Source organism: Coregonus clupeaformis, chromosome 5 (assembly GCF_020615455.1).
Source record: "Coregonus clupeaformis isolate EN_2021a chromosome 5, ASM2061545v1, whole genome shotgun sequence".
Lineage (NCBI taxonomy): Eukaryota > Metazoa > Chordata > Actinopteri > Salmoniformes > Salmonidae > Coregonus > Coregonus clupeaformis.
This window is the reverse complement of record NC_059196.1, coordinates 35,183,506-35,208,039: the sequence shown is the minus strand read 5'-3', so window position 1 is coordinate 35,208,039 and position 24,534 is coordinate 35,183,506. Positions and strand designations below refer to the sequence as shown.

The following is a 24,534-nucleotide window of genomic DNA, read 5'->3' as shown; positions in this document are numbered from 1 at the left end:
TAACACCATCTGCTCTAAGATTTGCTCACTGTACATCATTCAAAACAACACTGTATAACTCAAGCAAATCTAAATTCATTTCCCCATAAACTGATTGAAGTCAAATGGTTGGTATACAGATGCTGCATGGACGTTTCACCGGTAAAACTTGGAAGAATCATCATTCACGATTGACAGTGTCAAATGTGAAGGGAAGGCAGAGTTGCCAGGTCTTGCTAAAATTTCTAGCCCAATTACCAAACAAAACCCGCCCACAAGGCATTTTAGCCTTAATTTGTAGGGGCATGGACTCTACAAAGGTGTCGAAAGCTTTCCACAGGGATGCCGGCTCATGTTGACTCCAATGCTTCCCACAGTTGTGTCAAGTTGGATGGATGTCCTTTGGGTGGTGGATCATTCTTGATACACACGGGAAACTGTTGAGTGTGAAAAGCCCAGCAGTGTTGCAGTTCTTGACACAAACCGGTGCGCCTGGCACCCACTACCATACCCTGTTCAAAGGTACTTAAATATTTTGTCTTGCCAGTTCACCCTCTGAATGGCACACATACCCAATCCATGTTTCAATTGTCTCCAGGCTTAAAAATCCTTATTTAACCTGTCTCCTCCCCTTCATCTACACTGAAGTGGATTTAACAAGTGACATCAATAAGGGATGATAGCTTTCACCCGGATTCACCTGGTCAGTCTATGTCATGGAAAGAGCAGGTGTTCTTAATATTTTGTACACTCAGTAAATACAACTGGTAAAAGTATTTTCTTGTTCTCTGCATTTCTCCCTTTGTTATTGGTTGATTACACCAAATTATTTAATGGTTAAAACATTTTATTTCTTCAGAAATCATAGTAGTGAAATGGTGTTAACACAATGTTAAACATTGTGAAATAGTGTTAATTCAAGTCAAGTCACATTGCTCTAAAATAATCATATTTTCAACTGGAGTATATAAATCGAAAGGTCCCAACAGTTTGCTTTTTGGCTTCTTTTATTTCATATTTTATTTTTTATTTCAAATGTCAATTCATGTGTGGCTGCAGGCCAATCATCCATCCCTCTGGAGCAAGATGGAAAGGAAAATGAGAGATGAGATCCATCATGAGTCCAGTAGGCTACATCCAGAGTTTTATTCTACTGTTAATCAAATCACTACTATTATAATTTGATAGTACGTAATGGAGTTTAAATCGGTTCCTCTCTCTCCTCACCTCTGCGCTCTCTCTCTCTCTCCTCTGACTTCAACTTTCTGGCCAATCCTAGCTAGCTTGCTACCATACAGGAGAATACCTTTGTTCATCACGTCCCAGAATTGTCCCAAAGTGCAATTTAAATCATCCCAATCTGAAGACGAACCGTCCCAAATTAAAAAAAGCCTAATAAGATTAGCCTACTACTGAAATAAATAAATGGGGCTGTCAACTTAGCCAGAAATTCACATGAAAAAAATGGCCTCTGAAGAGGCCAACATTGGAATAATATTTAAATTATTTTGCCTAAATGTAGGCTATATACATGCAAACGTCTAGCCTAGTTTATATGCATGTTGGCTACAGCCTCATGTCCACACCGAGGCTGACATGAGGGAGGCGCCAGAAAATGGAGCCAAACTTTAATGACACTTAATTACAAACCGCCAGTCATGTTTGACAATCATAATGTATGATAATTAAGCAATAAGGCACGAGGGGGTGTGGCATATGACACAACGCGGAGTGCCTTGATACAGCCCTTAGCTGTGGTATATTGGCCATATACCACAAACCCCCAAGGTGCCTTATTGATATTATAAACTGGTTACCAACGTAATTAGAGCAGTAAAAATAAATGTTTTGTCATACCCCTTGTTCGAGCCAATCAGAATTCAGGGCTCGAACCACCCAGTTTATAATTAACATTAATTTCTAAAGTCTTGATTCTATTGACATATTTGAGGAACAGTTCGTTCAGATCAAATGGTCAGAAGAGCGGAGAAAAAGGCTAATGCCTGTTGCGCACCGCACACATCACATACCTTACAATCTGAGCGGAGGCAGTCAGCATTCACAATCCTAGTCATATTAGCAACCCATGTTGCATCTGTAGATCTCCCCTCTTTCTACATTTCTAACTGATATTTTCCTCTCTGTCACATGAAACCGCTCGCATGTGCGCTGCCCTTTTTAAGAACGGTGTGTTCCCACTAACTGCATTTTGGAACATTCACCTACTGATGTGTGCGCATTGCTGCTCTTATAATGTGAAGAAATAATAGTTTATCAACATTTTAAGCTAAAAGTAGCCTACTGATATGTTGCATCAGCCTCAGAGCTTGAAAAAAAAAGATGTGCAGTGGGCCTAGTTGTATGAATTTTGGATCTGTCATCCCAGGGTCTGTTTTAACCTTCTCAGACGCCCTGGCTATATAGCCTATCCAGAAAGAAAGCTCATCGTTCGATCCTCTCTCTGAAACTTAGTTTCTCTCTCTTTCTGTGTTGGCTCCACTATTTAAACCTATCATGTCCTACCTTAGGCCAATGGCCTGGGAGGACGGGACACCACCACTCAACACACCCTGTAACTCTTCTGACATCAAATCTTGTACACCCAAATACTTCTCTCCAGCTGCCACCACAACCTCTATTTTCTGCGACTAACGCTCCATCCCTGCGGTACTGTTGATAACCATTGCTATGAACGCTAAAAAGCCAATCTTACTGAAGCATATATTACTTGTTAGTCTATCCCTCTGTACTGGCACAGATCTACTACTTACACGAATCCTCTCAGGATCCCTCCCCCTTGACCCATCTTCCTCTACTTTCTTCACTGCCTCAGCATACGACACCTTCTGCACTACTCTAACCCTGGTAACCTCAACCTGCCTCTCTCGCAACGGACACTTCTGATCCCCAGCCCCATGGGCACCCCTACAATTATCATAAGAGGCCGTCTGCGCTCTTTTAAGATCCTTTCTACTGAATAGTGTCTGTTCCAGGTGCGTAGGAGTCAAAATAAGAATACTGGAAGAGATGGAGACCCGCACACTGTCAAAAAAATGAATAAATCCTAAACTAAGGCTTGAATGCAAAATAAAGATGTTTATTAAAACATCATATGCCCAAAACACATACCGCTTCTTTCCCCAATACTTCAAATATCTTTGTCTCATGCCCTTCTGCTCACACCTAGGAGCCTCCCTCCTACACACTGCTGCCACATGCCCATAAGCTTCACACCTGTAACAACTTAATGGATTCGGCACAAAAGCTCGTAAGGGATAACTGAAATATCCTAACATCACTTTATCGGGCAAAGACTGAACATCAAAACTCAAAAGAACAGACAATGACTCATCTGTTTCTCCACTCACGCCACCGTGTCTGCGTCACACCAAACGACAAGTATCACAAACACCAGGAATCTTCCCCTGCTGTTGGTCCACTTTTACTTTTACCGCTACCCCAGTAATCACTTCAATGGCTCCCTTTTCTTGAGAGCAAAACAAGTTACATCTCTTGTCCCAATTTGTTTAACACGGAGCGCCCGCTCCCTCTGACCAGCAGAAACACAAACAATTATCCGGGCAGCCGAGCGGAAATGGAGGAAAACTAGACTCCCTGCGGACCTGGCATCTTTTCACTCCCTCCTCTCTACATTTTCTTCATCTGTTTCTGCTGCTAAGGCCACTTTCTACCACTCTAAATTCCAAGCATCTGCCTCTAACCCTAGGAAGCTCTTTGCCACCTTCTCCTCCCTGCTGAACCCCCCCCCGCTGAATCCCCCCCGACCGGTCGCTCCTACCAAGTCGCGTGGCGAGAAGCTGTCTCCGCACCACGTGCTCTCACCACTGGTGTCCCCCAGGGCTCAGTTCTAGGCCCTCTCTTATTCTCGCTATACACCAAGTCACTTGGCTCTGTCATATCCTCACATGGCCTCTCCTATCATTGCTACGCAGACGACACACAACTAATCTTCTCCTTTGCCCCTTCTGATAACCAGGTGGCGAATCACATCTCTGCATGTCTGGCAGACATATCAGTGTGGATGACGGATCACCACCTCAAGCTGAACCTTGGCAAGACGGAGCTGCTCTTCCTCCCGGGGAAGGACTGCCCGTTCCATGATCTCGCCATCACGGTTGACAACTCCGTTGTGTCCTCCTCCCAGAGTGCGAAGAGCCTTGGCGTGACCCTGGACAACACCCTGTCGTTCTCCGCTAACATCAAGGCGGTGAACCGATCCTGTAGGTTCATGCTCTACAACATTCGGAGAGTACGACCCTGCCTTACACAGGAAGCGGCACAGGTCCTAATCCAGGCACTTGTCATCTCCCGTCTGGATTACTGCAACTCGCTGTTGGCTGGGCTCCCTGCCTGTGCCATTAAACCCCTACAACTCATCCAGAATGCCGCAGCCCGTCTCACGTCACGTCACCCCGCTACTCCACACACTCCACTGGCTTCCAGTTGAAGCTCGCATCTGCTACAAGACCATGGTGCTTGCCTACGGAGCTGTGAGGGGAACGGCACCTCCGTACCTTCAGGCTCTGATCAGTCCCTACACCCAAACGAGGGCATTGCGTTCATCCACCTCTGGCCTGCTGGCTCCCCTACCTCTGCGGAAGCACAGTTCCCGCTCAGCCCAGTCAAAACTGTTCTCTGCTCTGGCACCCCAATGGTGGAACAAGCTCCCTCACGACGCCAGGACAGCGGAGTCACTCACCACCTTCCGGAGACATTTGAAACCCCACCTCTTTAAGGAATACCTGGGATAGGATAAAGTAATCCTTCTACCCCACCCCCCCAAAAAATAATAATTGTAAAGTGGTTATCCCACTGGCTATAAGGTGAATGCACCAATTTGTAAGTCGCTCTGGATAAGAGCGTCTGCTAAATGACGTAAATGTAAATGTAATCCATGCCTTCTGGGAATGTGATAAAGTCTTAATGTTATAGGCGGAGTTAGAAAGTAAATTCACTTTTAATCTGTCTGGATATTTCAAGACATGGCATATGAGGGTGCAGTGAGATACCCAATAGGTTGGACGATACTTTTCTCATAAAAATTGAAAGTGTGTGGGCTACGGAGAGAAACAAATGGTGCAGTTTCAGGCCATGTGGTGAAAAGTGATGCGGGCACTGGAGATGGGGGGGGGTGTGATGTAGTTGATGTTTGTATGATGTAATTTGTATGTGTATGTTTTGGTTGTTTATAAAATATCAAAAAAAATAAAAAATAAATAAAGGAATAGTAGGCTATCTTACATAAGTCTGCAAATGCGCTGATGAATATTGGCTTACCCAAACTTGAAACTATGGTAATAGTCTACAAATACTGTAATTACACCTAAGTGTGGAACAAACAAACAAAATTGCTTACCTCAAGATCACCAGTTTACAGTGTTGACTACGCAACCCATCACAGAGCAGATCCATACTGGAGTGCTGCAAGTCATTGTAACTCAGGTCCAGCTTTCGCAGTAAGTTTGACTTTAGAGCCGAGGCCACTACTCCCCAAGACCTCTCTGTGATGTTACAGCCAGCAAGTCTACAACAACAGAGTAAATACAGTGAATACATTTAAACTAACCTCTACACATGTGTAGGTAAAGTGCATTCGGAAAGTATTAAGACCCCTTCCCTTTTCCCACATTTTGTTACGTTACAGCCTTATTCTAAAATGGATTAAATACATTTTTTTCCTCATCTACACACAACACCCCATAATGAAAAAGCTAAAACTGGTTTTTAGAAATGTTAACAAATATATTAAAATTTAAAAACAGAAATACATTATTTACATAAGTATTCAGATGCTTTGCTATGAGACTCGAAATTGAGCTCAGTTAATTCCTGTTTCCATTCATCATCCTTGAGATGTTTCTTCAACTTGATTGGAGTCCACCTGTGGTAAATTAAATTGGTTGGACATGATTTGGAAAGGCACACAAGGTCACACAGTTGACAGTGCATGTCAGAGCAAAAACCAAGCCATGAGGTCGAAGGAATTGTCCGTAGAGCTCAGAGACAGGATTGTGTCGAGGCACAGATCTGGGGAAGGGTACCAAAACATTTCTGCAGCATTGAAGGTCCCCAAGAACACAGTGGCCTCCATCATTCTTAAATGGAAGAAGTTTAGAACCACCATGACTCTTCCTAGAGCTGGCCGCCCGGACAAACGGGGGAGAAGGGCCTTGGTCAGGGAGGTGACCAAGAATCTGATGGTCACTCTGACAGAGCTCCAGAGTTCCTCTATGGAGATGGGAGAACCTTCCAGAAGGACAACCATCTCTGCAGCACTCCACCAAATCAGGCCTTTATGGTAGAGTGGCCAGACGGAAGCCACTCCTTAGTAAAAGGCACATGACAGCCCGCTTGGAGTTTGCCAAAAGGCACCTAAAGGACTCTCAGGTCTGATGAAACCAAGATTGAACTCTTTGGCCTGAATGCCAAGCGTCATGTCTGGAGGAAACCTGGCACCATGGTGGTGGCAGCGTCATACTGTGGGGATGTTTTTCAGCGGCAGGGACTGGGAGACTAGTCAGGATCGAGAGAAAGATGAACAGAGCAAAGTACAGAGAGATCCTTGATGAAAACCTGCTCCAGAGCGCTCAGGACCTCAGACTGGGGCAAAGGTTCACCTTCCAACAGGACACCGACCCTAAGCACACAGCCAAGACAACGCAGGAGTGGCTTCGGGACAAGTCTCTGAATGTCCTTGAGTGGCCCAGCCAGAGCCCGGACTTGAATCCGATCAAACATCTCTGGAGAGACAAAAAAAAAGCTGTGCAACGACGCTCCCCATCCAACCTGACAGCGCTTGAGAGGATCTGCAGAGAAGAATGGGAGAAACTCCCCAAATACAGGTGTGCCAAGAGTGTAGCGTCATACCCTAGAAGACTTGAGGCTGTAATCGCTGCCAAAGTTGCTTCAACAAAGTACTGAGTAAAGGGTCTGAATACTTATTTAAATGTGATATTTCCGTTTTTATTTTATTTTTTATACATTTGCAAAATTTTCTAAAAACCTGTTCTTGCTTTGTCATTATGGGGTATTGTGTGTAGATGGATGAGGGGGGAAAAAACTATTTAATCAATTTTAGAATAAGGCTGTAACGTAACAAAATGTGGAAAAATGCCAAGGGGTCTGAATACTTTCTAAATGCACTGTATGTGCATAATTAGCTGAACACCCACAAAGCGTTTCTGCAGTTCTTGATAACTGGAATCAGCCTCTTTTGTCCCTCCTCACAAGTGTTGTACTTCTTTAGGTCAAACTCATCCAGAATCTGCCCTGACATCAGCGCATATGCCAGAGCTGTGCATTTTACAGGTGAGAGCTTTGTTCCTCCACGATTTCCTGACCTCAGGTACACTTCAACCTTTTCAAGAAGTGTATTGTCATTTATTTCAGCCAAGCAGTATACAAGGTTAATGGATCTCTCAGGGGAGTTGTGCAACCTCAGCTGTTCCTTTATGTAATCATTTGTTTCTTCAACACTATCTGCATAGTTCTGCATCTCTGGCAGTAGATCTTGTAGGAGTCTCTGATTGGAGTCCAGTGAGAGGCCAAGAAGGAAGCGGAGCATAAGGTCCAGATGTCCATTCACACTCTCCAAGGCATTGAGCACTGCGCTCTTCAGTAACACATGGAAGGATGGTTTCCTATGTAGAACCAGCTTTGAAGACTCACAGTCAGACACTTCTTCAGCCTCATCGTCATTGAATGACTCTGAGTGTTCCTCAGGCTCTTCCTCCAGAGTTGAGTTTTCTTCAGTAGTGGACTCCAGACTTTCTCCAGACTCATTGCTCTGTGAAGCATCTGAACGGTCTCCGTTATCGCCCAACAGAGTCACAGAACTTTCTTCCAGGTCTTCCTCAACAAACCTCTTACAGAGGAAAGACTCCAACACACGCAGGTTATCGGTTGAGTAGCAGCAGAGCAAATACAGAGCGGCAAAGTATTCCTGGATGGTGAAATGCACAAAGCAGTAGACTTTCTCGCAGTAGAGCCCATCTTCTTGTTTAAAGATTTCTGTGCACAATCCAGATTGCACTGACGCTGCATTGATGTCAATGCCACACTCTCTCAGATCCTTCTCATAAAATATGAGATTGCTTTTCTTCAGGTGTTCAAAAGATAGCTTGGCCAGCTTTAGAATGATCTCTTTATCCGATTCTTTGATCCTCCGCGCATCTGTCTCATTGCTGTTATGATACTTCTGGTTCTTCAGGTTTGTCTGAATGAGCACGAAGTGTGTGAACATCTCAGAAAGGGTTTTAGGGATTTCTTTGCAGTTATCTGTCAACATCTCCCCTAGAACCATAGCAGTGATCCAGCAGAAGACTGGAATCTGGCACATGATGTTGAGGCTCCTTTTTGTTTTTATGTGGGAGATGATTCTGTTGGCCAGGTTCGCATCCGAATAGAATCTCTTCCTGAAGTACTCTTCCTTCTGTGAGTCATTGAACCCACGCACTTCTGTCATCTGTGTTATGTTCTTCCTGGGGATCTGATTGGCTGCTGCTGGTCGGGAGGTTATCCAGAGGCGAGCACTGTGTAGCAGATTCCCCTTAATAAGATTTGTCAATAGCACATCAATGGGCGCTTCTTCTGCCATGTCAAACAATATCTTGTTTCGATTGAAATCCAGTGGAAGTCGGCTTTCATCCAGACCATCAAAGATAAGCAGAACTTGACAACCTGCAATTTTCTTTGCATCCTCTATTTCTCTAAGTTCATGGTGGAAGCCACACAGAAGGCTATGAAGACTGGACTGTTTTTCGACCAAATTCAAATCCCGGAAAGGAAGCAGAAATATAAAATCCAGATGCAGATTGGCTTTTCCTTCTGCCCAGTCAAGGATGAACTTTTGGACAGTGACTGTTTTTCCGATCCCAGCAATGCCCTTGGTCATCACAGTTGTGATTAGTTTGTCCTGTCCAGGTAAAGGTTTAAAGATGTCGTTGCAGTTGATAGGAGTGTCTTCTGATGTGCATGTTCTGGATGCTGTCTCAATCTGCAACACCTCATGTTTGTTACAGACCCCTTCAGTCTCTCCTGCTGTGATGTAGAGTTTTGTGTAAATATTGTTGAGAAGAGTTTCATTTCTGGCGTTGCCTTCAAACAGGTGTTCACAGCGGCTTTTCATTCTGGCTTTATGCTTCTCTTTGACTCTCTGTAGGAGAGCATCCTCTGCAAGGACAAAGTTACAGGGACACAAAACACACAGATTAAAAAGGTACTGTATGTGATGATGACCACCAGTTGAGAAGCACACAAGTAAAATAATCAAATTGCCAAATCATCCAGTAAAACATCACATGATATCTACTTAGCAGTAGGAGGTCTTCTTTGTGCCTGCTTTGCTGTAACTTGGATGTGCACCAGGTACAGGAAAAGGCTGTCAGGCCACCCTTCACTTACTGTAGAAACAGGACGGAAACACACACACACACACACACACACACAGTCAGTTTATGGTGCTAAAATTAAATGTTGCGGATAAATGCTGACTCCATTTGATCCAGTTTAGGGTACTGTAAAAGCTACTACTATTATGACTGCTACTATGGGTACATTAATCATTTACATAATACACAAATCTATAAAGTGTTCGAATAATTTAAATAATAATGTATGTCTTACCCTTGATCACTGCCTTGTGGAGCCACTGACACGTCCACTGGAATATACAAAAAACATTTCTTAGGATAAAAATCATTTGGAATTTGAGAGTGGCACATTCTATATGAAGAAATAAGAAAGCAGAGCACAAGGTCTACCTAATGAAACTAATGTTATTCATATTGAGGAATTATAAAATGTCATGAATCATGAAATGACTGTTTTAGATGTATTCAGATGCTGATTAGAATCACAGCAGATATACTTACCTCTCTGCTGAGATGGCACGTTAATATAAACAGAGCCTCCAATATAGTTGTTGTTGAAGTGTGGCGCAACGTTACTGCCTCCAGTCTGGGCTGCGTAGGAATGTCCAAGAGCATGTTGTGTTAACATGAGGGATGGGGAGGAGGAGACTGATGAAATGGATGACGGGAGAGGAGGGCCCAGTGAAACAGAGGATGGGGGGGAGGAGACTGGTGAAATGGATGACGGGAGAGGAGGGCCCAGTGAAACAGAGGGAACGTGTGGTGAAACAGAGGACGACAGAGTGGAAAGGTGGGGATGAGGAAGATGTGGAAGGGGGGGTGACGCTTGTGTCTGCTCAGTGGTTGGTTGATCTCCTAGACCTAGAGAGAGGAAAGAGAGCATTGGATCCTACACACTTGTCACTTACTTGTCACTTACAAAAACTCGGACTGTTAAAAAGCTTACTTGTTTCCCCGTTGCTTTCTTGTGGTATCTGTCCAGGCGTGGCAGTGAGGGGAGAAGTCTTAGGGCTCTCCCTACACCGGAGACAGGATGTTGATGGTGGACAACGCTGGCCCATCATCTTTCTAATACATGGCTTGGTGCCAAGGACATTCTTTTTCCACTCAGGTCTCTGCAACAATAAGGGTTATTACAGTTTTATATCATCTAAAATCCAACCATGGTGAATAAGAATAGGACTACACAAAATATTTAAGTTATTGGTATCGCTTGAAAAGTTGTTAGAATGAAAAATGTATGCTCTTTAGCCAAATCTACTGAATTTTTTAGAATATGGATGACTGATGACATCATTGTTTATATGACACTTGATGAGAATTGCAGATTTCATAGACAGATTAAACATGTTTAATCATCAACATAAGTAGTAATATGGGCTTTATATAGGCTTAAGTAATGCTTTACACAGTTACATTGTGAATACAGGAAATTAGCAATACACATAGCTCATAAAACTAAGAAAATAAATTAAATGTTCCTTTAACCTTAGATTTAGAGAGCCATTGACTGACCTTGGTCCGTCTCTTTTTGCAAAGATCCGGCTTTGCAATGGTCCGTCTCTTTTTGTTGTCCATGGTGCCCTCCTCCAAAACGTGTTCTGACAGGCTGCGACCGATTTCCTCCTCTTGTCTAGAGGCTGGGGGATCAACAGTACCATACAATCGAATGCTCATTATACTCAGGAAAACAATTTGCATGCAGTCTCATCTGTAGCTTATACGGGTCATTCTCACGCAAATGACAATACAATTCTCAAGTGTCATTTTTCATGAAATTTCCTCTTGGATTACTGAGATTAGGATATGTACATATCTATTTCATAATTATTATTATGTTTTTTTTTTTTTTTTATCAGATATTATGCATTTTACCAGTCCAAAAAAGTAATAAACAAATCCATTTCTAATTAAGAAAGAGAGAGGGGAGACAATTAGACCCAACCAAATCATGAGAACACAAAAAGATAATTACTTGACACATTGGAAATAATTAACAAAAAAACAGAGCAAACTAGAATGCTATTTTGCCCTAAACAGAGAGTACACAGTGGCAGAATACCAGACCACTGTGACTGACCCAAAATGAATGAAAGCTTTGACTATGTACAAACTCCATGAGCATAGCCTTGCTATTGAGAGAGGCCGCCGTAGGCAGACCTGGCTCTCAAGAGAAGACAGGCTATGTGCACACTGCCCACAAAATGAGGTGGAAACTGAGCTGCACTTCCAAATGTATGACTATATTAGAGACACATATTTCCCTCAGATTACACAGACCCACAAAGAATTGATAAACTCCCATATCTATTGGGTGAAATACCACAGTGTGCTATCACAGCAGCAATATGTGTGACCTGTTGCCACAAGGGCAACCAGTGAAGAACAAACACCATTGTAAATACAACCCATATTTATTTCCCCTTTTGTACTTTAACTATTTGCACATTGTTATAACACTGTATATAGCCATATTATAAACTGGGTGCTTCGAGCCCTGAATGCTGATTGGCTGACAGCCATGGTATATCAGACCGTATACCACGGGTATGACAAAACATTTATTTTGACTGCTCTAATTACGTTGGTAACCAGTTTATAATAGCAATAAGACACCTCAGGGGTTTGTGGTATATGGCCAATATACCACAGCTAAGGGCTGTGTCTGTCACACCCTGATCTGTGTGCTTGTTTCCACCCCCCTCCAGATGTCGCCCATCTTCCCCATTATCCCGTGTTCTCTGTTTGTCTGTTGCCAGTTCGTCTTGTCTCGTCAAGCCTACCAGCGGTTTTTCCGTGCTCCTGTTTTTCCAGTCCGTTTTCTAGTCCTCCCGATTCCGACCATTTCCGCCTGCCCTGACCCTGAGCCCGCCTGCCTTACCACTCTGCCTGCCCTGAGCTCGAGCCTGCCTGCCGTCCTGTACCTACCTGACTCTGACCTGGTTTACGAAGTCCTGCCTGTCCTCGACCTGCCCCCGTTTTGTTAATAAACATCTGTAATTCGAACTGTCTGCATCTGGGTCTTATCTTGAGTTCTGATAGTGTCCAGGCACTCCGCCATGCGTTGTGCGTAAGAACAGCCCTTAGCCATGGTATATTGGCCATATTCCACACCCCCTCATGCCTTATTGCTTAGATATGACATTTGAAATGTCTCTATTCCATTGGAACTTTTGTGAGTGTAATGTTTACTGGTAATTTTGTATTGTTTATTTCACTTTTGTTTATTATCTATTTCACTTGCTTTGGCAATGTGAACATATGTTTCCCATGCCAATAAAGCAGTGACGGTTCTAGACCATTTCAAGTGGGGGGGCCAGGCTGGGGCCAGTTGTACTGTTAGAGGGGCCAGTTACATTAGACATTATTGTTGTCATGTCGTTTTCTTCACTGCATTGCAGCCATTAATAGGCAAAATACCATGTTTATAATCATTCAACAATTTATTATTTGCATTTACATTACATTTTTACATTTGCATTACATATTCAGTATCAGTTACGTCAACTGTATTCTACGGTTTTTGTGGTTTCTTGCAAAAAGATCCACAAATTAATCTATATGCAAGGCCTTTGCCCTCCTTGACTCAATACTTAATACACCTAAATTGCTTAATCTCTCATCTGACATTGTGGACCTAAGATACGTTTTCACCAGCTTTAGTGCAGAAAAACTAACATGGATTGAAACAGCTATTTGGCACAGTTTAAAGAGATCAAAGAAAACTTATTTATAAGGCTCAATGAATAATGCTATATCTACTACACTGGAGGGTCTCTGCATGCCACTCTGTATTTTTCTTTGTCAAATTCTTCTGAACTGATGTAGTTCATGCCCCAAGTTCTCAATATTTGATTCATACAGTCTAGCAAATGGAAACAGGGACTTCTCTTTGAGAAATGCATCACTTTTGGGGTTTAGAGTCTGATTGCCATTCATTATGTCACAGTTTTTGCTAGAGAACCGTCTGTTAAGCTCATTGAGCATCTGATCTAAGACAGGATAGAAAAAGGTTGTACGAAAACTTTCTTTATCAATTTCTGAATCTGACCTGACCTACTGTACTGAGTACACAGTCTCCATTAAATTGAGAGCTTTTTTGGTGGTTTTGCAGGGGGCTGTATTGCAGTATCACATTGCTCAGCTGTGTTCAACACTTCATTCCATAGGTCATCAAAAAATGACTCATCCCTGTAGTCATTCAAAGTTTGAACTAAGGCTTCAACTAAATCAACAGCCTTTGACAGGTCAAGTGATGAAGACTGTAGCTTATCTGATAGAAATGTTGCTTCTCCAAAAACTTTATGGAGTGTAACAAGGCACACAATGAATTGTAAATCTACAGTTGAAGTCGGAAGTTTACATACACTTAGGTTGGAGTCATTAAAACTCGTTTTTCAACCACTCCACAAATGTCTTGTTAACAAACTATAGTTTTGGCAAGTCAGTTAGGACATCTACTTTGTGCATGACACAAGTAATTTTTCCAACAATTGTTTACAGACAGATTATTTCACTTATAATTCACTGTATCACAATTCCAGTGGGTCAGAAGTTTACATACACTAAGTTGACTGTGCCTTTACACAGCTTGGAAAATTCCAGAAAATGATGTCATGGCTTTAGAAGCTTCTGATAGGCTAATTGACAGCATTTGAGTCAATTGGAGGTGTACCTGTGGATGTATTTCAAGGTCTACCTTCAAACTCAGTGCCTCTTTGCTTGACATCATGGGAAAACCAAAAGAAGTCAGCCAAGACCTCAGAAAGAAAAATTTAGACCTCCACAAGTCTGGTTCATCCTTGGGAGCATTTTCCAAACGCCTGAAGGTACCACGTTCATCTGTACAAACAATAGTACGCAAGTATAAACACCATGGGACCACGCAGCCGTCATACCGCTCAGGAAGGAGACGCGTTCTGTCTCCTAGAGATTAACGTACTTTGGTGCGAAAAGTGCAAATAAATCCCAGAACAACAGCAAAGGACCTTGTGAAGATGCTGGAGGAAACAGGTACATTGTATATAAACTGAGGGCCGAGTGTTGTGAGTTAGTTGCTCTGCAGACCAGCTCGGCTTTTGTTGCTCTATGTAATAAAGTCTATCTTGATTCTACAAAAACTCTGGAAAAACTTTGATTTTATAGTGATAATTATCCACAACACTTTCTGATAGTCTCTCCATGTAATCATTGCTTGTTTGTGATGCTCAGACCTTGCATGAATTGCAAATCCCCCCTGTTACGAACCCCGTGGCTCTAAACATCTAGGGTGGATGGACATGAGACCCGTAACATAAATTCATGTAAATTATAAGTGTGGCATGGAATAGTGAGAACAAATAAGACACAACTACCATGAACTACCGTCAAACACAAAGTGTTTATTTCTGAACACACGGTAAGGGTTTGGGAAAAAGGGCTGAGCAGGACCCAAGAAATGAAACAATAGTGTAAAACCCCCTAAACTGATCTTGCCTGCCTCAAGAACCGCTTAGGCTACTGCTACCATACAAAAAATACAGTGGGTGGTCCGCTCAGGTCTAACTGGTGTTTATAGACAGATTTCTTCCCTACGGGTAATGTCGCCAAGGGCAACTAGCTTAAACCCCCTTTTCCCAAAAAAACACACAAAACTACTAAACAGGGTACTCAGCAATTAAATAAGTACACAGGATACAACAGTATCCACACTCAGGTAAATAAATATATTCTAATAATGTTACCAACAGGGTAACCAACAACTTAGTGCGTACACAACACACAGGACACCACCGTGTCCATACTCACATATGGCAAAAAGTCTCTCTCTCTTGCAACAAACACAAGTCTGGTTTTTATAAAATGGGATGTGTGATTGAACAAACGAATAACAGGTGGTGCAATTAACAGGAATGTTCACTGATTGGTCCAATCAGCAGACACCTCAACGACCACCAATCAGGAACATACAGGACACCTGTGATTAGGGCAGAAGGAGAAACACACAAAAACACAGGATACCTGTATCCGTAACACTCCCACCCCTTAAAGAGCAAACCAAAATGGTTTGCGACACACGCTACTATCACAACACCCAAAATTCAATAATCATCCTGCCGGGATAACAAAAAAAAACCTAGATCATTACACACGAGACAAAGCATCTGCCAACACATTATCTAACCCCTTTTTTGTGGCGGATCTCCAAATTATAATTTTGCACGACAAGTGCCCAACGCATAAGGCGTTGGTTCTGGTTGTACATCCGGTGGAGAAAAACTAAGGATTATGGTCAGTATACACTACCACTGGTAATGCACTGGAACCAACATAAACTTCAAAGTACTGCAGAGCTAACAACAAAGCTAGAGCTTCTTGTTCAATGGTGGAATAGTTTGTCTGACATTTGTTAAATTTCCGTGAAAAATAACAGACAGGATGGTCCACTCCACTCTGGTCTTGCTGCAGTAGAACAGCACCAGCACCTCTGGCACTTGCATCTACCTCCAGTTTAAACGGCCGCTCAAAATCTGGCGCAGCAAGAACAGGAGTACTACACAAGAGTGCTTTAGCAGTGTTGAAAGCAGTACAACAATCTTCAGACCATACAAATTTTCTCGCCGGACTGAGCAAATCCGTTAATGGAGCAACTACCGCAGAGAAATTTTTACAGAAACTACGGTAGTAGCCAACCATCCCTAAAAACGGCGTAGCTCTCTTCTGGTGGTAGGTGCGGAAATGCGTTTATAGCTGAGACCTTGGCATCTACAGGGCGCACCTGACCATGGCCGACCTGTTTACCAAGATAAGTAACAGTGGCCTTCCCAAACTCGCACTTTGCTAAGTTCCAGGGTTAGAGAAGCGGTTGCTAGACGTTCACACACTACCCTTAGAGTGTTAACATGATCAGACCACTCAGTTGAATAAATTACCAGATCATCAAGGTAAGCACTACAATTAGGAACTCCAGCCAATACTGTGTTAACCAGGCGTTGGAAAGTGGCTGGTGCGTTCCGCATCCCAAATGCCATGACAGCATATTGTAGGAAGTGATCTGGGGTCACAAAGGCAGAGATGTCGGAGGCACGTGGGGTTAACGGCACCTGCCAGTAACCTTTAGAAGATCTAATTTGGTTACATAAGTAGCAGCACCAACAGTATCAATACAGTCATCCAGTCTGGGTAACGGAACGAGTCGGGCACTGTGACAGCATTGACTTTCCGATAGTCCGTACATAATCTGGATGTCCCATCAGGTTTAGGAACCAGAATGCACGGAGAACTCCAAGGACTTGAACTTGGCATAGCCAGGTTATTCTCCAGCAAATAACCGACCTCACCCCTCATTATCTTTCTCTTAGCGACGTTGACACGATAAGGATGTTGCTTGATAGGTGCAGCGTTTCCAACATTAATGTCATGTTCTAACACATTTGTACATGTAGGAACATCATTAAAAAGACATGGAAAGCTGTGTAACAGTCTCACAATATCATCTGACTGTCTGTCCGTTAAATGAATCAGGCTTGCCGGGAGAGACAACAGCATCTCTGAATTTGGCAATCTAGCACACTGCTGCTGAGTATTGCGCAACTCCAAACCATCTCCGTCCACATCATTAACATTACCTCCCACTACAGCCGTAGCAGCAACAGAGACAGCCGACTCGGCCAGTTTCTCTGGACTGTCTACCTGAGTGACGGGTCTGTTGTGGTATGTCTTCAACATGTTAACGTGGCACACACGAGATTGGCGTTTTCTATCAGGAGTCTGTATCACATAGTCAGTTTCAGTTAGTTTCTTTTCAATGACATAAGGACCAGAGAAACGTGCTGACAATGACGCTCCTGGCACAGGCAACAACACAAGAACTCGGTCACCTGGCTGCAGTGAACGAGAAACAGCCTGTGTGTCATAGTGTCGTTTCATCCGTTTCTGTGAGGAAGACAGCGCTTCCTTTGCTAGAGCACAGGCAGCATGTAGGCGCTCACGAAAGCGACTAACGTAGTCCAACACATTTTCTTTCACACACAACTCTTGTGACAAAAACTGATCCTTAAGGACTTTCATAGGTCCTCTCATGGTGTGTCCAAACACCAGTTCAGCTGGGGCTGAACCCTAGGGATTCCTGTACTGTCTCACGGACAGCAAACAACACTAGAGGAACTCCCTCATCCCAATCTTTCTCAGATTCCAAGCAATATTTACGGAGCATAGACTTCAGGGTCTGATGCCAACGTTCAGCGCACCCCTGAGACTCTGGGTGATATGCGCTTGACACACGGTGTGTAACTGACAAGGATTTTAACACTTGTTTGAAAAGTTTAGAAAGGAAATTCGTGCCCTGATCAGTTTGTATCACCCTAGGTAATCCAAAAGTTGAGAAGAATTTGATCAACGCTTTACTCACCACTGGAGCAGTAATCCTTTGCAGAGGAATGGCCTCTGGGTACCTGGTGGCCACACACATAATTGTCAACATAAACTGGTTATCAGATTTTGTTTTTGGTAATGGTCCAACACAATCAACCATCACATGTTCGAATGGTTCACCTATGGCCGGTATGGGACAAAGAGGCGCGGGGGAAATAACCTGGTTCGGTTTCCCAACTACTTGACAGGTGTGGCAAGTCCGACAGAACTGAGCCACATCTTGTTTTAAGCCAGGCCAAAAGAAATGTCGCAAAACTCGATCATAAGTCTTGGTGACTCCCAGATGTCCGGACCACTGGTGATCATGAGCGAGGGATAAAACATTTTGTCGAAAGGCTGTAGGAATCACTATTTGGTAAACAGCATTCCAATCTCCGCCAGCGTCAACATGGGAGGTCCATTTACGCATGAGGAGATTACCATCAATGAAGTATGCCATGTTTTTCTTCTTTAGCTCGTCCCTCTGAGACAACACTAGAAAAACATTTAGCCAGGCTAATGTCAACCTGTTGGTTAGCGATCAGCTGCTCACGAGTAACTGGTAACTGTATTGCTTCAGCAACAAGTTCCACATCCTTCTTCCTTTCTCTGGGCTGTTGGTCAGACTGCACCAGCTTACCAGAGGTAGCACCCGAACTATCCTCTGGGTCACACTCTCTGAATAGAATCGTGTCTGACAAATCTACCACTTCACCCACTTGTCGTGCTTGAGCACGTGCCGACAGCACAAGCGGGGAACACATCTGGATAACCCTGTGCCAGCTCCTCGGAGAGAGACTGGTCACTTTTTATCCAATACCTCCAATATGGGTATTACCTTTCCTCCGGCAATATCGTTGCCCATTATAAAGGTCACCCCCTTTTACTGGCAACATCGGACGTACGCCAACTCTGAACAATCCACTGACTAACTCAGAGTGTACGTTCACAAAGTGCAATGGCACTGGGACGAAACCCATTTCAATTCCTTGTACTAACACACTGGAACCACAATATGTATTATTAGACAAGGGCAACACATCAGCTAGTATGAACGACTGCGCCGCACCAGTATCTCTGAGGATTCTAACTGGACGCTGAGACGCTTCATCATCTGATATAGAAACAAACCCTCAAAAATGAACGGTTCATAACTGTGATCTGGGACAGGGACTTTCAAACCACATTCACTATGAGGCTTCTGTCTTGATTCCGGCCCTTACAACCGTACTGAATCAGCCCAACACCCGTTGGCGGCCTGGCGTGCTGAGGCATCCCCGGTTTGCGTTTTAGCAGAAAGCAATCATTAACTATATGTCCCACCTTATGACAATAGAAACAGTGACGCACATCTTTTGGGCGTGCTGGATGTACTGCTGGTCGACTAGGACTAGAAGTTAGCAACTCCGCAGCCCTGCTCTCCGTACGAGCCGAAAAACACGCTCTTGTGCGTCAACACAAACTTCGTCTGCCAATACAGACGCTTCCGACAGTGAGGATACTTTCTGTTCGTTCAGATAAACTACAATGCGTTCGGTAAACAATTTTTTAAACTCTTCTAACAAGATTAACTCCCGTAGAGAGTTAAAATCAGTTACCTTACTAGCACTGTGCCATTTGTCAAACAGATTTCCTTTGTCTCTAGCAAACTCCACATAAGTCTGAGTAGGAGACTTTTTATGAGACCTAAATCTCTGTCGATATGCCTCAGGAACAAGCTCATAGGCACGAAGAACAGTAGCTTTGACCACCTCATAATTCAAACTGTCTTCAAGAGGTAGCGCTGCCAGAACCTCTTGGGCTTTACCTGTTAGCTTACACTGAAGTAATAGGCACCATACCTCGTCGGGCCATTTCAATGCTACCGCTCTATACGTTCAAAAAACACTGAAATAGGAATCAACCTCTGACTCCCTGAACACAGGTACCAAGGTGATCTGCCTACTAATATCAAAAGTAGCAGACGTCACAGCTGGTGAGGATTGCTCACTAGCAGGCCTAGTATTAGCAGAGACTAACCTCGCTGTTTCTGCCTCTAGTTCCATTTCACGCATCGCCAGTTCTTGATCAAGCCTACGCGTCTCCAGTTCTTGATCAAGCCTACGCGTCTCCAGTTCCATCTTATCGTCTCCTGTTCTAGCTTACAGCGTCTCCTGTTCTGCCTCTAGCTCCATTTTACGCATCTCCAGCTTGTCTTGCCTGATTTGTGCCCGCTCTTCCGCCTCTATTTGGAGCCGTGTCGAGCGGACATCCATCCTGGCATCACTGTCAGTCAGTGGGGAGAGGGGGTCATAACGGGGCAATGTGGCTGGAGCCTTAGTCTCGTCCTCAGACACTGATGGGCTTACAGAAACATCAACCACATCCCCTACAGGAGCAGCAGACTCAGGCGGCGGTAACTCAAGCACTCGCTCGTTTAACAATATCGCTAGCACTACTTCCCTAACTTCTGCTTTCACTATACCCCTCGGTATGGGTACAGAAAAGTGGTCAGCCAAAGCCTGTAGATCCACTCTACGACAATTCTCAAAAATCTCCCACGTAGGGTTTTCCAAAAATGCTTCCAAATCAAAAGTAGCCATCCTACTAGCAACACGAGCCGTCGACTACTGAACACACAAAAAAAACAGGTAGGACAGCTGCCAAGCTCAACACTGAACCAGACACTAACTAATTTACATGAGTAGCATGGGATAGATAGGATCCCGGACGAGCCCCCACTTTATGTTACGAACCCCGTGGCTCTAAACATCTAGGGTGGATGGACATGAGACCCGTAACATAAATTCATGTAAATTATAAGTGTGGCATGGAATAGTGAGAACAAATAAGACACAACTACCATGAACTACCGTCAAACACAAAGTGTTTATTTCTGAACACACGGTAAGGGTTTGGGAAAAAGGGCTGAGCAGGACCCAAGAAATGAAACAATAGTGTAAAACCCCCTAAACTGATCTTGCCTGCCTCAAGAACCGCTAGGCTACTGCTACCATACAAAAATACAGTGGGTGGTCCGCTCAGGTCTAACTGGTGTTTATAGACAGATTTCTTCCTACGGGTAATGTACGCCCAAGGGCAACTAGCTTAAACCCCCCTTTTCCCAAAAAACACACAAAACTACTAAACAGGGTACTCAGCAATTAAATAAGTACACAGGATACAACAGTATCCACACTCAGGTAAATAAATATATTCTAATAATGTTACCAACAGGGTAACCAACAACTTAGTGCGTACTACAACACACAGGACACCACCGTGTCCATACTCACATATGGCAAAAAAGTCTCTCTCTTGCAACAAACACAAGTCTGGTTTTTATAAAATGGGATGTGTGATTGAACAAACGAATAACAGGTGGTGCAATTAACAGGAATGTTCACTGATTGGTCCAATCAGCAGACACCTCAACGACCACCAATCAGGAACATACAGGACACCTGTGATTAGGGCAGAAGGAGAGAAACACACAAAAACACAGGATACCTGTATCCGTAACACCCCCTCTTTGTAAGTTGCCTTCTTCCAGTTGTTAAAACCCAATTTTGAATCAAATACAGTCTCTGAGACTTTGGGAGGGCTAAAATGCCTGCAGGCGTAACAAAACACAGAGTCTGTTTTTTTTTTTATATTCAAGCCAGGGGTGGATGTGGTACCAGGCTGCCTTGAAGCTCCTCCTCCTGTCACCCATCAGAGTTCTGAGTACATGTTCATCACTGGCTGCACCGGTGGGTCGATTTGCTGATATCTGTCGAAGAAAAAAAACTATAATTAAAAGTATCTATTTGGGTAATTTTAGACACATACCATAGCCATCAGACAACTTCTGAAATCCATCTGATATCTATATCACAAGCCCAAAAGCATGTTAAATGAGATCATTAATTTCAATCATAAACCGACACATTTCTATACACCATATAAAACTGACTAATTGCACAGCTCTACAAGTAACCACAGATTTATTCAACATCAAAAACCTGATGGTCCACTGCTTGTGGACGCACATGGCTCCTCTGTTGGTGTCTCACTCTCAGCCTCTACGTCCCCCTCAGCCTCTCCCATCTGTCTCACTTTCCTGCTCAACTGTGCCTTCACTCTGTCTCTCCAATGGACAAGTCTTCCTGCTCGCTCTCTCTGCAGGCTCTCTGCTCTCTCTTGCTCTCCCCACACCTGAACCCTCTGGCTCTGTCTGACTTTCTGCCTGGTCTTTTCTTTGGAAGAAGGACATTATGTCCTTTTTTCTCTTCATGTTGGTGAGAACTATAGAGCAAAAGCAATGGGAACCAAGCTTATTCATTAATTTACTGAAAATAACTGACTTGCTAGGTAGCTAGCTTCCATGTCTAACCTTTTAAAGTTACAATGCGTTTACTGAGTGTGGTTTAAGTAAAAGCACTCAGCACCTTGCGTTTTTGATCAAATATTATATCATTTTTCATATTGCCATACATTTTCGATGCCTGAATGTTAGAATTAGCTACAAAACGAAACCAAAAACAATGCAAACGAATACATAGCCCAGGATTCAAGCCAATTCATTAATTAATTCACAAAGAACAAACGGCCAGGTTAACATTAGCTGATCTAACGTTACACTTCTGTAATGCATTTAATAGTTAACTATGTTACAAATACAACATATTAAACATTTTGCTCACCTCTCTTTATTTCATTCTTCTTGCTTGAACGATATTATTCGCGCCAAATTTCTTCCAACTTCTGAACAGAAAAAAAACGTGCAGGGGCGGCAGGTAGCTTAGTGGTTAAGAGCGTTGTGCCAGTAACCGAAAGGTCGCTGGTTCTAATCCCCGAGCCGACTAGGTGAAAGATCTGTCGATGTGCCCTTGAGCAAGGCACTTAACCCTAATTGCTCATGTAAGTCGCTCTGGATAAGAGCGTCTGCTAAATGACAAAAAAAAAAATGTGGTACGATACTGTTGTGTTCCGCCTAAAAGAGTCCCACTAGAAGATGTGTTGGGTTACTTTAGTGTTCCGCTTTGCCACTGTCTAATAACGGATGTAATTAATTCTGTGATAATTATTTCAGACTCCGCATTTAGGGGGGCCAAGCTTGTTGTCACAGCGGCAGAGAGCGAGAGAGAACCATACTGTATAAAAGAGCGCGAACTGTACGGCGCAAACATCACCACACACACGACACAACAGGAACTAGCTCTCTAGCCAAAGAAGTAGGCCAGATAGCAAGCATATGAGTAGTACTAGTCTCACTATTAAGGAGAAGAGATGCTGTTCGCACCGACGAGACAATCTAACGTTTACAATAAGTAACCTAGTTAACTTTATCTTTTACATATTGCAAGTGAAAAAATGCAGTGTGTAGACTGCAGAAGCAACTCACCCGACTAGGCTACTGTCCTTTGTACTGCACGTTCATTTCCATGTCAATTTGCTTGCATATGCCTTCGATGTATGTTTACTCGTCAACTATTATGATAAAGATTTGTATGAGACATTCCAGCTAAATTCACCAGTGCTGCACGCTAAACTGAACATTTGAGAACAGAAGTTTCCGGTAAAGGGGCGCTGTTTACAGACTGTTCTTCCTTGCCAGAAACAAACAGCTACTAGTCTCCCTAGGCAGACGGGCTGCCACAAGTGATTCATATATACACTAGATGACTTATAGGGGGCGCTGTGTTGAAATCAAATGTTATTGGTCACAATGTGCAGGGGTACGAGGTAGTTGAGGTAATACAGTATGTGGTTAGGGGTAAAAGTGACTAGCCAATCAGGATAGATAATAAACAGAGTGGCAGCAGGATATGTGAAGTGTGAAAGTATGAAAAATGTATGCACTCACTAACTGTAAGTCACTCTGGATAAGAGCGTCTGCTAAATGACTCAAATGTAAAATGCAAAAAATTGAAAGTGTGTCTGTGTGAGTGTATTTTTTGAGTGGCAATTTGAATGCACAGAGATACCCTGACGAGGTCCTAATGCCCATTTTCGTGGCATTCATCCACCTCCATCACCTCATGTTTCAGCATGATAATGCACTGCCCCATGTCGCAAGGATCTGTACACAATTCCTGGAAGCTGAAAATTGGCCTGCATACTCACCAGACGTCACCCATTGAGCATGTTTGGGATGCTCTGGATCGACGTGTACGACAGCATGTTCCAGTTCCTGCAAATATCCAGCAACTTCGAACAGCCATTGAAGAGGAGTGGGACAACATTCCACAGGCCACAATCAACAGCCTGATTAACTCTATGCGAAGGAGATGTGTCGCACTGCATGAGGCAAATCGTAGTCACACCAGCTACTGACTGGTTTTCTGATCCACGCCCCTACCTTTTTGGGAATACAGATGCATGTAATTCAGTAAAATCTTTGAAATTGTTGTATGTTGTGTTTATATTTTGGATCAAGGGGGTCAATGTAAATTGTCCGGGTAGCCATTTGATTAACTGTTCAGCAGTCTTATGACTTGGGGGTAGAAGCTGTTCAGATGCCTTTTAGTCCCAGACTTGGCGCTCCGGTACAGCTTGCCGTGCGATAGCAGAGAGAACTGTCTATGACTTGGGTGGCTGGAGTCTTTGAGAATTTTGAGGGCCTTCCTCTGACACCGCCTGGTATAGAGGTCCTGGATGGCATGGAGTTCGGCCCCATTGATGTACTGGGCCGTAAGCACTACCCTCTGTAGCGCCTTGCGGTCGGATGCCGAGCAGTTGCCATACCAAGCGGTGATGCAGCCAGTCAAGATGCTCTCAATGGTGCAGCTGTATAACCTTTTGAGGATCT

At 43.6% G+C, this 24,534-nt stretch overlaps 1 protein-coding gene across 2 annotated transcripts in view; it reads right to left on the bottom strand.

The window, feature by feature from the left end:
• LOC121566918 (NACHT, LRR and PYD domains-containing protein 3) overlaps positions 1-23,377 on the bottom strand; it is a 29,377-nt gene extending 6,000 nt beyond the window's left edge. Inside the window, exons 1-7 of one of the 2 annotated variants that reach the window (XM_041876837.1) lie at positions 23,128-23,377; positions 10,887-11,011; positions 10,318-10,486; positions 9,873-10,232; positions 9,626-9,661; positions 7,173-9,171; positions 5,357-5,524 (exon numbers count right to left, since the gene is read on the bottom strand). In XM_041876837.1, the coding sequence (XP_041732771.1) occupies positions 5,357-5,524; positions 7,173-9,171; positions 9,626-9,661; positions 9,873-10,232; positions 10,318-10,486; positions 10,887-10,949 (2,795 nt within the window). In that variant the 5' untranslated portion in view covers positions 10,950-11,011; positions 23,128-23,377. Of the gene's footprint in view, positions 1-5,356; positions 5,525-7,172; positions 9,402-9,624; positions 9,662-9,872; positions 10,233-10,317; positions 10,487-10,886; positions 11,012-23,127 lie in introns of those variants that run through there. The other variant, XM_045214186.1, reaches the window with a different exon arrangement.
• Between the last annotated feature and the right edge of the window lie 1,157 nt (positions 23,378-24,534).